This window comes from Amaranthus tricolor, chromosome 7 (genome assembly GCF_026212465.1).
Source record: "Amaranthus tricolor cultivar Red isolate AtriRed21 chromosome 7, ASM2621246v1, whole genome shotgun sequence".
Lineage (NCBI taxonomy): Eukaryota > Viridiplantae > Streptophyta > Magnoliopsida > Caryophyllales > Amaranthaceae > Amaranthus > Amaranthus tricolor.
Genome location: NC_080053.1, coordinates 4,139,261 through 4,160,306, shown reverse-complemented (window position 1 = coordinate 4,160,306; position 21,046 = coordinate 4,139,261). Strand labels below are relative to the sequence as shown.

Sequence of the window (21,046 nt, the reverse complement as noted above, 5' to 3'; positions counted from 1 at the left end):
GATTGTAGTATCGAACGCTCTTTCGTGATGTTGTGATTTGTTATGCTTCAGGAGGCGATATCATCGTGGAACCTTTCTAGCGATCACGGAGAACCAGACTTAGCTCCTTGAAGCGCCTTTTGGTGAGTAGTAGCAATCCCTTAAAAGGTTTTGGCTGAACTATTGTTTGAAATGTTTTATCAAAATTATGTTTTTGGAAAGTTAGTTTTATTGAAACAAAAATGTGATTGATTGATTATGTTGTTATGATTATATGGTCAACGGATCGGGCTTACGAGCTGGTCATTGACAGAGTAGAGGAGCATTGTCTCTCTACTCCCCTGTTTTGAGATGAATTGCCATTCAAATATTGACTAGCCTTACCCGAGAGTGACATAGCCTTACAGCTATGGATGTTCCTCTCAACTAGACTCTCTGTGCGCACATAAATCTAGGAAACTGATGTTGCTTTTAAACCTATGATTTGAATTATTGTGTTTTGTTGTTTTTGGATTGTTACTTCTCATTCAGTTTAGCCTGACCCCCTGTTGTTTCCATCTTTTAGATTGTTTACAGATCGGAATCGATCGGGAACGATGGGTTAGCGGTGATGATTAGAGTTCCATGAAGGTTATATTGAGCTGAGTACGTGAGAATTTGTAGTTTTGTATTAGGCTTTGGTAAATGTATATTAGACTAGATTGTATTGGTTATGTTGGATTATTATAGTGACTTTTATGATTACTTTGTATTTTCGTTAGATGTTTGGATTGAGAATTAGTTGATTTAGCTATGTTTTAGAACTGATGACCCCTTTGCTCAAGTTTTGAAATTGAGATTACTCAGTCAACGATAAGTCGAATTGTTACACTTATAATCTTAAATTTACATTTACAATATTAAAGTGAACACTAATCAGCTATTTCATAAAAATCTTGCCTTCTAAAAAAAAGGTATCAAGAGCTTAAAAAGTAAAAGTTTAGCGTCAAAGAAAAAAATGCTAACTCCTTTGTGACAACCTTAAAAATTATCTTCAGTCTTTTTTTAAAAAAAATTGTCCTAAAATAATCGATACGTTTTTTCATGCAATTATCCTAACTTTTGATTAATTATGAATAATTCTAACTATAAGGCATGCTTGTTAAGAATACACCAAGATAACATCTTACCTATAAAACAAATCATTTTGCAAATAAAAAATACAAAATTAAATTATAAAAATCTTAAAGAATTTTAAAAATTAAAAATAGGAATCAAGTAAGTTTATTTTTTAATTTTAACTTTTCATTTTGAAGAATTTAAATTTTTATCTTAATTCATCTTTGGAAATAAATCTAAAAAATCAAATCAATATTTGGGCAACAATATTCTTAGGTGAGTGACCCTAAAATTAAAATTATTCATGATTAATTAAAAATTAATATTATTCAGAAAAAATTGGATTATTCTAGGTGATTTTTCCCTTTTTTCGACTTTTCTATTTTAAAAATTCTCTATTACTAATTAGTGACTAATTAAAAAAGGATAAATTTACAAATGACAATACAAATATGTGACTAAAGAATTACTTAATTATGATCATTATCCTATTAACCATGTATTTATGTAGATTATCGCCAAAAAAATCCTCTGTTTAAAACTTTCCTGAATCAACACGGGATGAAAAAAACTGAAGCAAGCAGTGTACAGTATGTCCTTAGCAAGGGCCAAGGGCAAGGCTCTCAGAGTCACCATCAGAATGCTTTCAACAGTAAGATTCCTTTAGTTTGAGTCCAATCAGCTTACTCCTCCATATTGGATGCAGCAGGAACGTCACCGTCTGCTAAATCTTCTACTGCCACAGCTCCGTTTTGACCTGATTTCTCTTCCTCCATATTAGTAACTTCACTACCAGGCGGTATGTCCCCGTTTACACCATTTTCCAACACGGAACTTTCACTGTCCATGTCATTCACTGAGGTCAAATTCTGCTGCCCATTCTGGAATGATTGAACCACAGAAGCATCTCCTTGTCCGACATACATCATGTTGTAATGAATGCTCATCATCCTTGCCTGTATAACCACATCATCCAACACAACATTAGCCATTGTAAATTTTACTCGGTATGCTTTATATGCAACTTGGACACTGCAATTGTTTGAATGTAAGACACGAAATACAATCACTCATGATGTGCCCATTTGATCTACTTTCCCACATTCAACCTTTTTACCCATGATCAATCAAAATATACTTTCTTAAGTTCCATATCCCATTTGATGCCTTTTTAGTATTTCCTTATAATAATTTTAGTAACTGCATCTTGTAGCACTAACCAGTCATTGCATGAAAAGCCCAATAAATGAGTGCCAAATAGTTATGGAAAATTTTTATTTGTCTTGAAAATTATCCCTACAACATTTTTCTACCACTTTATGCAACACTCAACAACTAAGAGATCCCTTTAAAGAGCGCCAAGCGAGCTAGAGTAGTTAGCCTAAATTAACAATCCCTTCCTTCCGGCACTAACACTATGTTTGGATAAAGAGAAATGGAGGGAAAGGAAGAAGTGAGATTTGCATGGATGGAAAATCTCTTGTTTGGATAACAAAAAGGAAGGGAAGAGATTTGGAGGGGAAGGGTTTGGAGGGAAAATATGGAAAAGTTTTGTTAAAAATACAATCTTTTCTGAGGAAAAATTTAGAGGGAAAATAATTGTTTTCTTTCCTTTTCCCTTAACCTTCCTTCTAAACAAACAAGAAGCACTCTCCCTCTTTACCCCTTCACTTCCTTTCCCTTCTTTTCCTTCCCTTCCATTTCCCTTCCTTCTTTTTTCTCTTAATTTTCTATCCAAACATAGTGTAAGTTTCCATTTTCTTTTTAAGTACTACTACAAGTTTCGTTAAGAGATATTACAAGTTGAATTAATGATCAGATAGAGTGACAAGCAAATGGAAACTTGGTGCTTGAAGCGAGGGAGTAATAAAATATCAATTCACCTTTTAAATTGGAACCAACTAACAAATCCCTAACAGTATAACATGAAGACGAGTTGAAATAAAGATCCTCTAACTTCAATTGGGATACTAAAAAAAAATTTCAACTTTCTAGTTAGAACTTGGAATGATATATGTAGGGTCATAGGTCGTCTTGGTCAAGTCATCCAGACCCATATTATTTTGTGTGGAACTAGACCCACCAAGATCTAATGGATCTGAAAACATCAAAACATCCTTAACGGGTCGTAATATAATTGTTCTCAGTTCTCACTACATCATTTTAACATTTTTAAGGTCTACTTGGGTCTAAAATGAGTCTATAGGTTGAATCTGTATTTGGAATGACTCCACATGAATTTTTAAAAGTCTAAATTTGATTATGGGTTATGTCAAAGGCCAGGTCTGGGTCTAGGCAAGGTGCGTTAGAAAATGTTCGATTCAAACCCAATCCCATTTTTTTTAACCAGACAAGATTCATAGGGTCTTAAAAACAAGACTCAACCCTAAAATTAGGGTCGAGTTTGAGTTGGGTCCAATAGGGTCTTACCCCCATGAGCAACCCTAGTCAAAAGGTTCTACAGAAAAGATGGTTAAAAAAAATTGTAGGAAAATTGAAAATAAAATTTTATTTTCAAGTATTAAGCTTCTCAAAATTTCACCTTTGTTTTTAAAAATCCCACTTTTTATACATATTCGCTTTTAAAGGACTTGAGCGTTTGCAATAGCAGCTTATTGTTTAAAGAAAAAAAGGAAAAAAAAATTACGCAGAAAAAATTTGATAAAAACAAATATCAAAAGCCCTTAAAATATCCTTCCCTTCCTAAATGGAATAAAAGGATTATACAAGAGATTTGGCATATCAGTGTGCAGCATTAGCTAGTAGATTTGCAGCCTTAATCCATTGCTCTTTAGCTACACTTACCTCCTCATCATTTCTTTTTCTTTTTCTTAATTAAATAACGTACACCTTATAGTATGTTTGATTTTCCCTAACTGCTGTGAAATTGAACAAAGATTAAATAGATTTGTTTGAGTGAGATTTTTGATTGCTTAAAAACAAACAACCCCCACTACTCTAGTAATCATTTGTTAATTATGTTACCCTCTACAAATGAAACTTTACTTTCTCATCTGTTCCCAAAATTTATTCAGAATAAGAATATTTCATGTAATTTTATAATTTTCATTTTTAAGATAAAATATTATCATATGTAAGTGCTCTTATAAGCTGGCTAAAGAAATGGCTTCAATGTTGATTGTTCTGATGCTTACGAGTAATAATTAATTCATCTAGTGGTTTTAGATATTTGAGATAGTAATTAAGCACAAGGATCGGAGTTTGAAGACTAGATATCTTTTTGGCAATGGAAGTACCATACAAGGAATAATTATTTCTTTTTTGGGATGAAGCTGCTTAATATAACACTACTTTTTTTCCTTTGCAAGCCTCACATGCTTGTTGCGTGAAACATAAAATAAATACAAATAAAGCTTGGTTTTAGCTAATTTGCAAATTCAGTTAGGATTCTTTTTTTATTATATAAATATTTTCAACTTTCAAATAATTTTTAGTATAGTTATTTCATTCTGATTTTTAATTACTTTTTGAATGAATAATTTGTAGAAAAATTAATAATTATAAAAATTATTTGGTCCTTTGAAAGCAAATATGCTTTAAAGGTGGGATTTTTAAATAAAAACTCAAAGATGGGAGTTTTAAAAGCCAATTACCAAAAGGTATAGAAATTTTTGCATAAACCAATGCCACTATGCCATACTGCTATCTATAGCTCAAGAATTCAAATTTGTCCCCCAGCCTATGTTTGCTTATCGCATAACCTATCATATGAACTCTTGAAAATAAGCATACCTGGTCAATCTGATGCATTTTGGAGTTCACAATATTAGACATCTCGTCCACGCCACTCACAAGATAGACTGGCCCTGTATCCTCAATACCTCGCTCTGTAAAAGGTGTATTCTCCATCAAGTTTAATGCAAGGTGGTCAGGTCTCTGAAGCAGGCGTTGGAAAGTCGGCTGTAGTTCATAGCACTGCTCAAACAATGAACGACGACAGAAAACATAGAGGCCAAGTCGTGCACGAGACATTGCAACAACCAATCTTCTCACATCACGTAAATGACCCACAAAGCGAGTGCGTACCAGAGACAATAAGATAAAGTCATTCTGCTGACCTTGAAACTTATCAACTGTTGTGACCTAAAAAATCAAAGATAACCAAAGAGTAAGTAGTGCATGAGTTAGATTACTATTAAGAATAAACAATGACAAGAAAATCAGTCAATAGTTACTGCCCAAAGCTATAGTGATAATCTAGCGTACATAATTACTAATGATATGCTACACCGACGACTACTATCAGGATCTATTCAAGCCAAATCAGATAAGAAAATCCCAATAGAAAAGCAAGAACTCCATAACAGCTGCTGGTGATCTAAAAGAATGATAATATAACACTTCCCCCACTTAAACCAACTCCAATATAGGAAAGCAGATATATCTTACCTTGTTTGGGGGGCCAATAAAACCGTATGGAACACACCTTCGACTGATAACATCACGAATGAGAAATTTCTGGCCGTTATAAGTAGTTAAAATGGAAATTTTATTTGCAGGATAACCAAGTAACCGCATGTATATATAAACACCAACTATGTATTCAGCCTCACCCTCATTCTGATAGAACCAAGGCGAAGGAGCAGATTCACCTTTACCATTATAGTCTGGCACATCCACTAACTGATAGTCATAAGAAAATCCTGAATTTGCTCTAAGAAAAATTGGTTCTTGCTTCACATAAGGAAGGTCTCCCAACTCTCTATACCTCCAATTATAAAGTTTGGCTATGCTTGGGCGTGCTCGTCCCTGAGCATTAAGCTCAATATATGGTATGCCCAGACGAACAAACCTAGTAAAGAGACTTTGATCCATGTGGCTATACTTCTGAAAGGCCATGTTCTTTACAACAGGAGGCAGCTGGTGATGATCACCAATTAATATACACCGCTTAAGACGTGCATAACCATCTTCCTGTCGCTGCAATAACATTGGAATAAAAGTCTCAATTTCCAGGATTTGTGCACTTTCTTCCATTAACAGGTTATCATACTTAAATCCTAACTGAAGAAAATCCTTCCTCTTGAGAGCCGCATGTGTGCAAGTCATAGCAACAATTTTTGCCTGTTTAGTCATTAGGTAGTTTGCTCTATCCACAGTTGATTTCAGCAATTCAAATGCCCTACACTCTTCAAGCTCCTGAAACATAGTTTTGAGATGGCGAAAGCAACCTTTGGCAGCCCGCATATCCTTATCAAAGGACTCTCCACTAAAGATGGGCTGAGGAGCATTAGAAAAGAACTCTTTGAATGGGAATCGATCTTGAACAAAAGTTGGTTTCTCTTTATTATCAGCACAAGCAGCAAGAAATTGCTCCCACCGTGAGTAGACATGAAGCAACCAAAAGTAACCAGCTGTTTCACAGGTATAGCCCACATCCTCAGGAAGCTGAAGTGAACGTGCTAGCCGCTCCACCTCACCAAGCAGTTCCAAACGTCGCACAAGCATTGCATTGACACGACCTTGACGACTGAAGTCTAGATCAGTTGCTAACTCTTGCTCACCTTGTCCTAATCGAAGAAGATAGCGAACAGGCACATCTCTCTAACCAAAAGAGAAGAGAACAATTTAAGAACAGATGAAACAGACATAAGAGAAACATTACTCAAAGATTAATCAGAATGTCAGTAAACAAGCAACAGGAAGTCGGGAGCTACCTCCATTATCTTTTCAAATAGATCGTTGAGAGCCTGATTGGAGTGTGTTATAATTAATGTTCTCTGAGAAGGACAGTTGTGATAAAGAACATTTAAAATTTGCACAGCAGTATCAGTTTTTCCAGTACCAGGTGGACCTACCACCATTGTCAAGCCTGGCTGCACACCAGAGATAATTGCCCCAACCTGATAAACAGGAAAACAAAATATACATTCAGAAATCAATTATAGTGTCCTTAAAATTAGTAGACTGAAGCGCTTAGCACCTTATTTACATATACTTATAACAGTTCAGTGCACATAAAGTTAATGCAGCAATGCAGCATATAAGACGTGAACTTTCAGTTAAAGATAATTGGAGTTCAACGTCTGTTAATATAACCATAGACCAACATATTTTGGCTCTAATATCATCTCTCCTCTCTTCTTAATCTTCCCAGCTCCCATTGTCCTTTAATCAGGCTTCCAATATTTTGACAAATAAATTACAACCTAAACAAACAAAAACATTGATTATTACAGCATGTAGTATCAGCAAATAAAGTAGAAGTGATACTTGAAGGCTCTTTCATCAAATCACATGACTCACTCAACCACAAGAATCCCTAAGCCCTACCTTAAAACTAAACTGCAACTTCCATTTACAACATCACCTCCTCCCTTACCTCTTATTAGCCTTTGTACCCAATGATCGTTAGAAATTCTTGCTCACTTTTAAAAAATTTCTTAATGAGATCACCATTTCGTAGATTTTGTTATCAATTATGCCATATGTAAATTACTAGTACTACCAATAATTTGTGACACAAGTTCCACTTGATCTGCTTCTTTTATAGTATTCTTCCGGGGGAAGGGATATGCAATGTTTTTCTGTTATAAGCGTCGCTTGTTGAAAAAAACTATGCTGTGTTTCTGGTCTGATTTCTTGTTGAAAATATACGGGCTAGATGAAATTTACTTTCTCGTGCAATAAGAACTTTTAATTGCTTCTCATTTTTTGAAGTAATATTAAACTGATGTTAAAGGTAGCTTGAGCAGGTTCAAGTTCATTTGCAAACGGTAAGCATCATCAAAATCGAAAGCACAAAAAGCCCAGGTTTGTTTCCAAACATGAAGTTTATGGTTTTTAGGCTTCAGACAACCTTGTTTTTCTTGCCAAGTGGATCACATATTTATGGAAACAAGTCTTTTAGAATACTGGATGATACGATGAGACTGAGAAAATGAAGATACACAAATCACTAAATATTAGGACCACGGAATACATTCCCAAAAGTTATGCTCCTATTCATGAGCTGGAGTTTATGTGGTAGAAATTGAAATTATCACTGTTTAGTTTTCTATTTTTCAGTGCAACTAATGTGACAAATATGTAATGTTTGGGCTTTGTACACAAACTTGAATGAGAATATTATATAGCACCAACACCAAATGAATGTTATGAAACTTCTTATAATCTTTACAATCACAAACTTCGGTCATGAATTTGATCACAAACTAACATCATTCATCTATATTTATTCTTGCTTTAATCCTTGTGAGTGATAATCAATCCCTGTACATGAATCATGCACAATATGAAATAAAGAACAATATTGAAAAATTGGGTTGGCATCGTATGTTATATTTTTTATACTAGATAGAGGCATTACTTGGAACTTTCTTAAAACAATATTTCGTTCGTAAAGTGCTATGGGTTCGTAAAATGAAAATTTACTTTGAGATGCAACTAAGCACACAAAATTTCCTAGCACTAGAAATCTTGTAGAAGAACATATGATTCATGCACAAGACAAATAAAATAATATAATTAGACAAGGGATTGCAAAAGTTCCTTGTGAACCACTTGTGTGAGAGAAAATTAGAAAATGCTATTCCATTTTTCTTATGTAAAAGTTTCTATTTGTTTGTTGAATATAGAGGTTGTGCATCCATGATATGCTTGTTTTCACATCTCTTACTGTGTTTCGAAATGTCTCATGTCCAAATAATGCCTTGTTTATACAGTTTCAAGTTGTTCATCACAAAAACATAATTTACACAAAAATACATGTCCGTAGGCCCACTTGATTACGTTGAATAAAAAGGCTCAATCGAGCCCATATCCAAGATTTCTCAAAACCAAAAACGACCGAGTCAAGCTAGCTCACACGATCAAGCACCCTCACTCGACGGACTCAAGTCATGAGTCATTTGGCTAGCACTAGAGCAATTTTGTGGTTATAAACTTTCATGTCTTGCTCGGTTCCTTTAAGCACATGTACTTGGTCAAGCACAAGTCTTTCCATCATTTTTCGTCATCATTTTACCTTCCATTCGACGTTGAGAATTATTCAAAGTACTCAAAATTTGCAACCAGTTATTTTGTATTTCTGAATTTTCAAGTGGGAAGAACCAAAGGGGGGATGAATAAAATAAGAGTTGGATGGATCAAATGAAATGTCAATAATTCCAACTATTGGTGGTTGTTCCTAACCGTTCTTAAAATAGTCCAAGGTAATTCCAATATAAAGCTTCTCTTTCTCTCATTTAACACCACCACCACCACCATGCTTTTCTAAGCTAACACGCTTTAGCCCCCTTTCTCTGCATCCTTCGTTAACACCACCATAGCACAAGAAGTGTTCATTGCTGCTCACAAGTCACAATCCCTCTATGGCACAATCAGAACTTTAAAAGCCCCCATCATTATCAATAGTTACCACTACCCATTGACTCCCCATTTCTTCTTTCATATCAGTAAAATGTTTATTAAGCCAGAGAATAAAAATGAATAAATCAAATACACAAATTAAATTAATCAAATAAGAAGTAAATTCATGGTAGTATACTTTTGTGTTGTGAGTTGTGATCAGGGACTTCAACCATCAAAACCAATAATGTCAATAATAGTATGATACTAGTATACCCCCCCACCCCCAGAAACAATTTTTTTAGCATAACAACAAAAGCCCAACTCTATTTCTCTGTCTTACAATCAATTATAAGATCACAACCTAACAATATAGATGTATCGATATAGAGGAAGAAAAGTGAGCTTTCTTTCAAAAAGTATACTAGGGATTGTTATAGGTGGGGCACCCCACTAACTACACCCTTACAAAACTTGGAACTTGGGCTAGTGTTTGACCTCCCATTGTCGGATGAATGCTCCCTCCAAAGCACTGAGAGCTCAGAAGAGGTGGTATTGCTTAGAAAGGGATTTAGGATTGCTACGAAGAAGTGGAAGGAAAGAGCTAGACAAGAGGGTGAGTTATACACAATGAAATATCGAGTTTATTGACACAATCAACTTCACCCATTGAATAGATAAACAAAATACTAAGTCTATTTTTGAGAAGGATGGGTCTTTAGTAAGAATTATTCAGAGTCAATCATGTTGTAGCGGTTATTTTGAGAAGAGAACCAATAGTTGAGAACTCGGACAGTTGATGTAGATGGTTCCTTTTAGGTATTTGTTTTATTTCTTTAAAAAAAATATAAACATAGTGGACAGTTATGATTAAAAAAACTAAGCTATTTAGTAATGCATTGGCAAAACAAAACAAATTATGTTACAAAGTTTGGTATCTAAAAGTACCCTAAATTTAATTTTACCCATGACCAAAAGTGCAAAAGGAAAGTGGCTATGCATCTCAAAAAATTATAGCAACATCAATGTTTCTACAATATTTTCTCCAAAATGTATTTTCAGGAGATCAGGCATTGTTTCTTTAAGGTAGTAAAGGAAAGTACCTGAGTAGGGGTAAACCTGACTGTATTTTGTTTCGGCTTGTCCTGTGGGTAAGGACCCGGATCAGGAGGAATATAAGACTCAACAACAAGTCTTTCTTGAATTGCTGTAGTGTCACCATCAACAGAAGCAGATATAGATGATTTATTTCCAGGAAGAGCTTCAGCATTGCTTTTCAGCGTTTTTGGAAGCCTAATTCGAAATGGAGGCTCTGGACACAGATTTTCTGAACCGTCTGGATCAGTGAAAGATATCTGAAACCAAAAGGTCAGCACGAGAAAGAACCATAAAGAAATGTGACATTGACATTAGCAAAACTGCATTACAAGCTTTACAAAAATTACGATTCACATACCTGATAGTTCGAAAAACTGTTTCTCAAATGATCAGCATCCAAGAAAGTATCCTTAAAATCTACAATCTCTAGAAGGTCGGGCATGTTAGTCCATTGGGCAGCTGAGGGGTTTCCATAACCCAAAAATATATTGTGCAACCAATCAGGAACTATACATGTTTCATTCATAAGATCTCGAATGGATTCTAAAATTGCCTTAAAATTATTTTCTTTTGGCTTTCTGCGCATCAGCACATTAAATGTTCCATACACATCTTCAGCTCCATTCTCTGCAATATCTGTAACATCCATGTGGTATTGTGCTGCGTCTAGAGCAACTGTTACAGTTCTAAGTTCACCTTTGGGAGGTTTCCAGTCTTCACGTTTAATTCTTCCGGTAAAATCATTCATCAAGCCCCCTTCCTCGTCTCGAATCTCTATTACTTCACATCCGCGTACACACTGAAGACCAAGACGTTGAGGAACAGTTGCCTTAGAAGCTTCCTCTGCACTCAATGGCTCAAATGAAGGGCGTATAGAAAGCAAAAACAGAACATCATGCTCTTTAAGTCCATCCCATTCAGATCTGATGTGTGCTCTATAACTAGAAATACTATAAGTAATTGCTGCTGTTACTGCTGCAGGTTTCACCTCCCCAATGTTAGGTTGCTTCACCTCAGTAATCTTGAATTCCCTTATTGGTACAGCCATTCTTGACCAACCACGGAAAGCTGTTTCCCCTTCGTTATTGATATAGGCAAGAAGATGTGGCACAGCTTCCTGAATATCCTCTCGTATTTCATATGTTGACTCGAGACGAAAAAGATTAAAATTTCTCAATAAATAGTCATGAAGGGTTAAAAACTGAAGGTTAAGTTTTGGGAGAGCCAGACATCCTTCTCCAGAGTAGTTAATGCTTGGTACAAGGCTTTTATCCCACATGATTTGCTCATTAGGATATAGTGGGAGAGCATTTATGGCTTCCTTCTGAGACTTCTGTTTCTCGAAAAAGGAAACCATAATTTCAATAAGAAAATCAACCCTCGCTGACCATGGATCGTTCTTTGAAATTAGTTTGAGCTGAACTCAAGGAAAAAAAAAAGGGAAAAGCAATTAGCACACTAAAGAAACATGAAGCACATCAAAACGAAGTCTAAAACCACTGTCCACAGACTAGCATTTATTTTAAAGTGAAAAACAAACCTTAGAACACACTAAATCCTGGAGCTCTTTAGGTGCAAGAACAGACAGTTTCTTAGAGAGATCAACACGCTTGTGTATTGCACCAACGTTAGCTAGAGCCAGCTCTCTCAACTGACAAACAGCAATGCATTCACAAAATTAATTATATAAAAATAACCTTGACAAGTGAAAAAAACTATATATAACTTAATCAACACCATCAACATCCACAAACCTTTGGGATTCTCTTAAAAGCAAGCAATTGAAAAGATTGAAAGCGCTCATAATGCGCTTGAAGGACCTCATCGTCAGTCAATTGTGTCCCTTCGTGATCGTTGATCTCAAAAGTTTCGTAAAATTGTAGCAAGTCAACCAATTGTGAAAACAATTTTCCCCTTGCATGAGTATAAAGCGCACTTAAATGACATTTAGCAACAACCGCAACATCAGCCACTAAAGGCCTCAAGTACCTGCCACAGACAAACACAGACATAAGATACAACATATCTTTATGACATTAAGTAATTCCTACATAGGCTCTCAAAGCCACCCAGGAAAAGTTTTGAAGGTCAGATGTAACAAAAAAGGTTGTTTCCAATTGACCCTTGATAACAAACATAATCATATTTCACATAGCTAAGTGCCCATGATTCCATAAGCTACTGTACTATAGTCCATTTAAATCTAGACCAAAGAACGATGAATCTTTGGCTCCATTGAGATCAAATCACACAATTTGACAAAACATTAAATAAATTAATAAAAATGATAAGTAAAAAACTAACTATGTTGAGCAAAGAATTGGGAAGCAATCAGTAAGACAGTAATGAAGCTAATAATTACCCAATCATGGGATATCCGGCAAAAACAATCCTAACTATAGGGTTTCCGGTCGCCTAAGCATCCAACTATTAACTGTATTTTTCAAACATGAACTGTTGATCTGAAGGAACGTGTTTAGCAGGCTGCAGGTCACTAGGGTGACATGACAGATTCATCATTCCTCTTATTTCATTGAAAAATGTTTTGATCATTGAGAAGTAAAATATTAAAAAAAAAAAAAAATACCCTCACAGCCACTGGGGCCCGTTCATCACAGGCACCCAACCCCCTCCCCTTTGCTTTATGCATTGAAGGAATTTGTTTTCGTAGTTCACTAGGGTGACGTGACACTGTGATTGGCTATCTTTTTTGAAAAAATGTTTGATGGTTGAACTTTTAAAAATACCCTAACAGAAACTGCAAGCCCTCCATCTCAAGCACCCAACCCCCTCCCCAACTTAACCCCAATCACCAGCCTACAGCGCCTCCCACAGACCACCCTCCCCCAGCTCCCCTTATCCAGACACCCTCCCTCATTCACAAAACAATTGCCTAAACCCCTGAACTTCCTTCTCAATCCCCCCACCATAAAAAAGCCTCCTCGACGCTGGAAACCACCACTTTCCACAGCCGAAATCCCCAAGCCCCAACCAGAAAACCTGACTTGTGCGGCAAAATAACTCATGAAAACCTCTAGATTAAAACTTTTCGTGTGGGGTTTTGGACATTTGAGATAAAAGTTGTCCTGGAGCAAGCTTTATCAAGAATGGGGGGAAGGAAATTAAGGATGGACAGTGTTCATGTAAGCTGAAGGAGGGTGATCTAGGTTGAAGGGGGGGAAGGGTGGTTTAGGGCTAGAGAGGTGGTTCGCAGAAGGTAGGGAGGGTCAAAGTTGGGTTAGGGGCAAGGTTGGAGTGGTTGAGGTGGGGTATCTTGAGGGTAAATATATTCTACTTACAATTTTATAAACATTCTTACAAGGAAATACGATTTTTGAAATTTAAAATAATTGGGGGGGTAAAAAATTTTATGAATATAAAATGTGATTGTGAATTTAGAAAAAACAATTTTGGGGAAGCTTTTAGAGGCTTTTTAACTATTCAATGCTGAAAAAATATCAAGGTAAGATTTCAAAAAAAAAAGTTGAAAGTAAAAAGAAAGGAGTTAGATAAATCTAAAAAACATAGACACCTCCCAAAATAGACATTTATGAAGTATGAACTTTTCAAGACACTTTGGAGTGATTGAATGATTGCTCAACAGATAAAAGTAAAGCTTCCTCGTGGCTAACTTATATTTCCCAATTTTATCCTTTTCTTCTTCATCCTTAATGAATGATGAGGTTATCCAAATATTTATTAAAGAATTAGCTTATATTCCACTATAAAACATCATTTTGACAGAGAAGGATAATATTATCTTACCTTAACAATTAACCTTGAAAACAGTTGTTTTCCAGGTAAAATCAGATAAATTAGGTAGCTGATGTGGAAAGATCAATTATCATTTTATTTTGCTTAAAACAACATATATATTAATTATCTTTTTTTTACACAAACCTCATCATCAATTTCTGACAACAAAGGCAACAATCTGGTGTTGGCCTACCCATTCCCACCAATTCATTCTTGGGTTATATGTTCTATCATTTTCTTGCATTTTCTCTAACTTTTTCTAGACACATAGTTTTCACTTCTTTTTCTCAAACATTCTCAATCTTTCAGCCAAACCTAGGTCAAGCAAATTGTGGGATAGACTACATAATCAGATAACTAGAAACTCACGACGCTCCAAATTGTCAACGATTGGTTTCACCTCGGAATATATTCACGAGTTCAGAAATTCCTTTGATAACTGAATTTTACCCATAAAAATATACTTCTTTCATATTCAACATACAGACAGGTGATCAACATATATACTCCAGGAAAAACATACAAAGAGAAGTTATTAGAGCTTTGCTTTCGCTCCACATGGAACCCCTCCCCGCAGGTTTGTCCCAAGAATCTAGAGAAAATTAATCATGTTTACTATGGTGTGAAATTCCTAGAGACCAATGCAAATCTAAAACATTTTGGGAATTTCTATAAGTTCACAATCATACCTCCTGGTTGGCAATTGACTCAATAAATCAATAAGGAATTCCATAAACCTCTCACAAAACAAGACACAAGCATCATCAACTTCTTGGGAACCATTTGAATTATTTCCATCTAAATCATCGTGTTGTGCGGAGAAAAACACTTCGGAATCCAATATCTGCATTGTGAACAATGAAAGTAAGATTTTAATGTATGCTGACAACGATGAAAGATCTCAAAGAGTCCAAAATTTGACAAATTCAAGCATAGGCATATACCACCAAGAACTCCACCATGAGATTTCTCAAGAACGTTGCTTCTAGAGAATTAGATGGATCATAGTCCTCTCCACGTTTTTTTGCTTTCTTGGCTTCTGCTTTAGTCATTTTCTTCCATTTCTTTATCAAATCAGGATTTAGACATAGCTCCATCTGACCAACAGTAATCCAACTTGATAAATAAAATAAAATGGACATAGTAAGAAAGAAATAGAGAGGACTAATAACATTTTCATACTATACCTGGAAACGACCATATGACAAGCTATGCCAGCATTGCAGACTCGCAAGTCTTAGAACAGTATTGCTGACTACTTCATCTTCAAAACTCTGCAAGTACAAATTCAACAAATTTGAGTTCCATTATCAAAGCTCCTATCTTCTGCAGTATGCCAGTATATCAGCATTACACTACTCACATGCTTTCTAAACTACAATTCAACAATTAGATGTTTAAGACAAAGCAAAAAGTTGCTTGCACCCCAAGCCTAATAATTTTGGAGGTGTTTGTGATATATCGGGTATAAAGGTATTATGGGTATTTTAATATGAGTAGTTAGTTAGAGAAATTAGTATAAATAAAGGACGTGGGAGTAGATGATATCAGATTATCATATATATAGTATTCAGATTTTGCGGGTTTTACACTCATGTCCTGGGAGAGTGCAAGGCTCTCAAAAACTTGTGCATATTGTTTCCTCCTATTGCATCAATAAACTCTACAATTTCATTTCATTCTCATTTACATTTATGTATTCTTCTAATAATCACAACAACGGCAAAATCAGTCTATTATAAATGGTATTGGATGCTATGCCATGGACGATAACTCAAGAAACCAAAACAACTGCAATTAGCACAAAGAAAGAGCAATATAAATTACTAAAGTGGTGTAACAAATTGATGATTGAATTGCACAAGCACGTGAAGGAGGACCTTGAAAAGTTTCAAAACAAGAAGGTTAAGAAAATGCAACAAGATTCAAAATCTTGGAATATTACTTTCAAGAAGAAGAAAGAGAATAGTAAAACTATTCAAAATACAGGGAACGAAGGGATGTTGAATGAGATGAGTAGCAATACTTTTTATGATAAAACAAATGAAACATGAAAGTCTAGGAGATGAAGAAGAAGATCAAAAACCAAAGAGGAGAAGTTGTTAGGGAAGCAAAAAGAGAAACAACGGACGGCATTAATGATTTTAGAGAGGTAGCATGTGATTTACATAATGGAGGCCTTAGGAAATTTGATGGAGAATCTAGAATTGGAATCATACGTGGTTGTTGGCCAAAGAATTTGAGAAAGGTGAATCTCAAGAATTCAAGAAAAGGGAAAAAACAAGAAGCATGAGAAACAAAACACACTTTGGAAAATACCTAGAAATGTAGCCGAAGAAAAGATTAATCTGGAAAGCAAACGTCGTGGCTCACTCGTCGACAAGGCTACCATGTATGCCTTCAACTTGTTTTCACGGGAGGAGCTCGAGACAGGCTGTGAAAAATGAAAAGAGATGGCCTTGTGTGTTGTGGGTCCGATGGAGCTGGAACTCTCGTCAAAGAAAATGAAGATCGGAGATGCTCTGAACGGAGAGGGTAAGTCGAGGAAGACCGCAAGGAAAGGGAAGGAAGGCAGCGTTAACAAAGCCCTGGCTAAGTTCCTTCAAAAGGTGGCGGAATTTTTCATGGAAGGGAAAGATTGAGGTATGCTTATGGGTTATGGATTACGTGATGAAAAAATTTCAGGAGATAATTGAGATTAAGGGAGAAGAAGTGGTATGTTGCCCTTTAGAATTTTATATAAGAAAATCTAAAAAGAAAGGGGACCCACCTTTTGATCATCTCACAACATTACCCGACAGTACAATGGTTGAAAATAGGAGTAATGACACAATTTCAAATCTGATTTTGAGTTGTCACTTCATGTCAGAATTGGCCTTCTACACTCGCATTTTTTTTTGCTGAACATTGGAAACCTCAATTCATTTCCTTTCATGTCACACACTTTTTTCTAATGAAGCTACATCTAGCAGCAGTAATTTAACAAATTCATAAAAGAAAAGAAGGAGCCCTACACAAAAGAGTTAGCTTATTAGTTTTAAATTGTTTCAGACTTTAAGCCATTCTTTTTCACCAATTACTAATTACAAAATTTCTAAAATTCCATCTATTAGACTTGTACTTTACTAAAACCATCCATTTATTTCTAGGCCTAACCTTGCTCTTGAATGATAATTTTTTCTTTTCCCATATTCACCCAATCTTTTTAGGCCAAATGCCTTTCAACCCAAATTTTTACACATCCATATTGGTTATAGCACGACCCATTTTATGTCCACCTTGAGGACAAGGTGAAACTTTGGGCAATCAGTAGTGTTATACATTGGGTATAAGGATATTATGGGTATTTTAATATAAATAGTTGGTTAAAGAAATTAGTATATATAAAGAACGGGGCAGTAGAGAATGAAATCAGATATAATGTATTCAGATTTTGCAAGTTTTAAACTCATATCCTGGGAGAGTGCAAGCCTCTAGAAAGCTTGTGTATTTTGTTTCCTCATATTGCACCAATAAACTCTATAATTTCATTTTAGTCTCATTTACATTTTTGTATTCTTCTAATATTTACAACAATCGCAAAATCAGGGTCATACACTATACATTCTGAAAATAAAACAATAACTAAAATCCTAGCATCTAAAATAAAAATTGGCATAGCTTATAGTAAGTATAAGAAGTTGCCTAACACCAAATTGCACAGAAAATACAACAGCCCAAAAGTTAGTTGATTAAAGCCCAAGAAATTGTACTCCATACAAATTCCTACTTCCTACAAAAAGGAAATATTTTGCTTACCTAACATCCGAGGCATGTAAAAGTTCACATGGATAGTTGAACTATAACTTGATGTGAATCAAACATTGCTAGATATGTAACTTTTTATGTGCAGTCATAGGACCACTAAAGAGAAAAACCTGGTGACCATGTCAAAGATCACAAGGACTAGAAATTAACTATTCATGTAATTACACTGGACATAGGGGAACACCAAAATGAACCCTCAGAAACAAGCAGAGTTAAACATTAGCATACCTGAAAGACATTAATCATGAAGACTAAATAGTTGGTCTTCTCTGCAATACTGAAACGATCTGCCTGCACCAAATAATACAAAGAGTACAACATAAGTTAGAATGGTAAGCTAAATAACGACATGACCCTGTGAAAATACCCCTCCAAATCAAAATTCACCATCAAAGTAGGAAGGACTGGGCTGTTCACAGGTACAGCCTCAACCTCGAAAGTGCATCAATGAAAACAAGAAATAAAGAATACGTCATTGCCTAAACTCCAACTGAAATGATAGAATGCAACTTCGAAATCATTCCTTATTGCAATGTGAGAAATGACCATTAAAGTATGACTTTCTCTTAGATGCTATTTTTACAATCCAAGAGTGAATGTTATATAACATTTGATCACACCATCACAGTAAGGACAGCATACAATTTTTCGACAACTTATCGTCCTTGAGGGTATCAACATTAGCATAATGACCACACAAATATACTTCTATTAAGACAAGTATACATATACCAAATGCAAGCAATTGCTTAAACAAACAGTACATGAGCTCGAATAGTGCTAAAATCAATACTGTTAAGACATCTTACTGTACAAAAAAAAAAAAAAAAAAAAAAAAAAAAAAAAAAAAAACCTGATCTTTAAGCCGAAGAACACTCTCCAAGAATGATTTGAATACATCTTTCCTATCATGGAAGCAAACCCAAGCAGCCACGTTCTCTCTAAACTGCAAATATTCAAAAAAAAATTAATTCAGTAAAATCCCGCTGATAACAAAAACAAAAAAGCAATTTAAACAAAACCAACCAACCTTCTCATTAATCATCAAAATCATAGACATAACATGCTCAAAAGTAGCAGTTTGAGCATCAAAATGTGGCCACAGATACTTCTCCAAATACTGACTAATCTCCAAAATCATAACCCTTTGCAAAGGAACAGGTTTTCTACCAGTTTTAACAAGCAACTCTTTATTATAAATATCCTTCACCAATTCAGCATTAAAAGTGTTTGTAGGGTTAGAATTGAGCCAATTATCAGCAGCAATTTTAGTAAGTGGGTCTTTTTTGATTTCGGCAAGACTGATAGAATTGGGAGCATTAGAAAGAGGTATTGATTCAGGGTTGATATTGTGGGAAATTTCAAGAGGGTATTCAGCAACTCTATGGCGTTTGAAATCGTAAACTCCAGTTCCATAGACTTTGGTCATGGTGGAATAAAATAGGGATTTTTCTAGGGTTTATGTGGGAAGAAGAATGGGATATTGAGAAGTGCGACTTAAGCAAGAAGCTAAGAAGAAAGTATGGCAATGGGCATGGTGAAGGAACGAGTAGAAGTGTAGCAGCCGAGCGATGCTATAACCAGTGACGGTGAGTAATGGTGCGTTTGATGGGGGATGGGAGTTTTTCGGATGGCACAGATATTTAGCCGCTCATCACTATGATTAACCCTGCATTTTGTTTAAACTTGATTGATTATACTAATCTCCCACCATTTAAAATTGTTCATGTTCACCTAAATCAAGAAAAATAGAATTTTTTTAAATGATAAATATATATTATATTAATAAATAATAAATTTAGTATATGAAAAGTGGGATATTAAGTAATAAAAAATATTAAAATGAAGTTAGTATAAAAATATGGAAAAATTACCCTGAATAATACGAACTTTCACTGATTTTCCTACAATAATACGAACTTTTAATTAACCATGAATAATACGAACTTTGATACATATTTCCCGCTGGCATACCATTTTACCTGTTACCGGTAAACTTACTCATTCCTTTAAAAAAAAATTTTTGGCTGATAAAACTAAGTAAGAAAAATTACCCTGAATAATACGAACTTTCACTGATTTTCCTACAATAATACGAACTTTCAATTAACTATGAATAAAATACGAACTTTGATACATATTTCCCGCTAGCATAATGAAGAAATGGGGAATAACCGGATCTCCAGGTAAAGAACCGGTCAGGTATGCTAGCGGGAAATATGTATTAAAGTTCGTATTATTCATGGTTAATTGAAAGTTCGTATTATTGTAGGAAAATCAGTGAAAGTTCGTATTATTCAGGGTAATTTTTCCTAAAAATATATGATCACCACAACTATAAAAAAAATATTGAAATAAAGTTGGAGAGAAATATGTCGAGATTATAAAAAATGTAAAAATGTTAAAATTAAATAAATAAAAAATATGAGGAGACAATAAGTTTTAATAAAATATTAAAATAGGGATGAATAAGGTTATTTATGTCCAAATTTGTAATATAAATAGAAAAATTATTTAGGGAAACAACAAATAGAACGATCAAGCGATTAACAATTTTATCGTTTGACCTATTCGAGAACACTAACAAGCGGTGAAGAGGAGTTTATGCTATTTGAAAGGAATGAAGAATGTGGGTCTTGCATACCGAGGTTGTAATGAGTGCTTAGTGACTAAATATTTTGATTCTAAGTTACATGATGTGGATAGTAGGAGGTCTGTTACTGAGTATGTGTTTACTTTGGGCAGTTTCGCGGGGAGTTAGAAGTCAACTTTGTAGTTTTCATTAACGTTGTCTACCATGCGTATGGAGCTGAAGTACATGGCTTTTAACTTCCGCAAGAAAGAATTCTATATGGCTAAAAGACCTAGTTAGTACACTTTGTGTTCCTCACGAAGTTGTTACTGTGTACATTGATAGTCTGAGTGATATTTGTTTGACCAACGATCAAGTTCATCATAATAGTAAGAGCATAGTAATGTCAGGTATCATTTCTTACAT

The 21,046-nt window shown here is 35.0% G+C and overlaps 1 protein-coding gene across 1 annotated transcript; it reads right to left on the bottom strand.

The window, feature by feature from the left end:
- Positions 1-1,452: 1,452 nt before the first annotated feature.
- Positions 1,453-19,732, bottom strand: LOC130818841 (uncharacterized). Its single transcript, XM_057685075.1, has 14 exons — positions 19,079-19,732; positions 18,902-18,994; positions 18,277-18,339; positions 15,429-15,515; positions 15,186-15,338; positions 14,931-15,085; positions 12,240-12,474; positions 12,026-12,136; positions 10,844-11,902; positions 10,491-10,742; positions 6,756-6,941; positions 5,488-6,642; positions 4,831-5,181; positions 1,453-2,033 (listed from the first exon to the last, which is right to left on the bottom strand). Exons 1-14 carry the CDS (start codon positions 19,475-19,477, stop codon positions 1,761-1,763), a joined length of 4,572 nt encoding a protein of 1,523 aa, XP_057541058.1. The 5' UTR covers positions 19,478-19,732; the 3' UTR covers positions 1,453-1,760.
- Between the last annotated feature and the right edge of the window lie 1,314 nt (positions 19,733-21,046).

Coding starts and splice junctions, on each gene's coding strand:
- LOC130818841 (XM_057685075.1), bottom strand. CDS start 19,477: ATGACCAAAGTCTATGGAACTGGAGTTTACGATTTCAAACGCCATAGA. Junction 11,903..12,025: donor AGGATTTAGTGTGTTCTAAG/GTTTGTTTTTCA, acceptor CCTTGAGTTCAG/CTCAAACTAATTTCAAAGAA. Junction 6,643..6,755: donor TATTTGAAAAGATAATGGAG/GTAGCTCCCGAC, acceptor TCTTTTGGTTAG/AGAGATGTGCCTGTTCGCTA.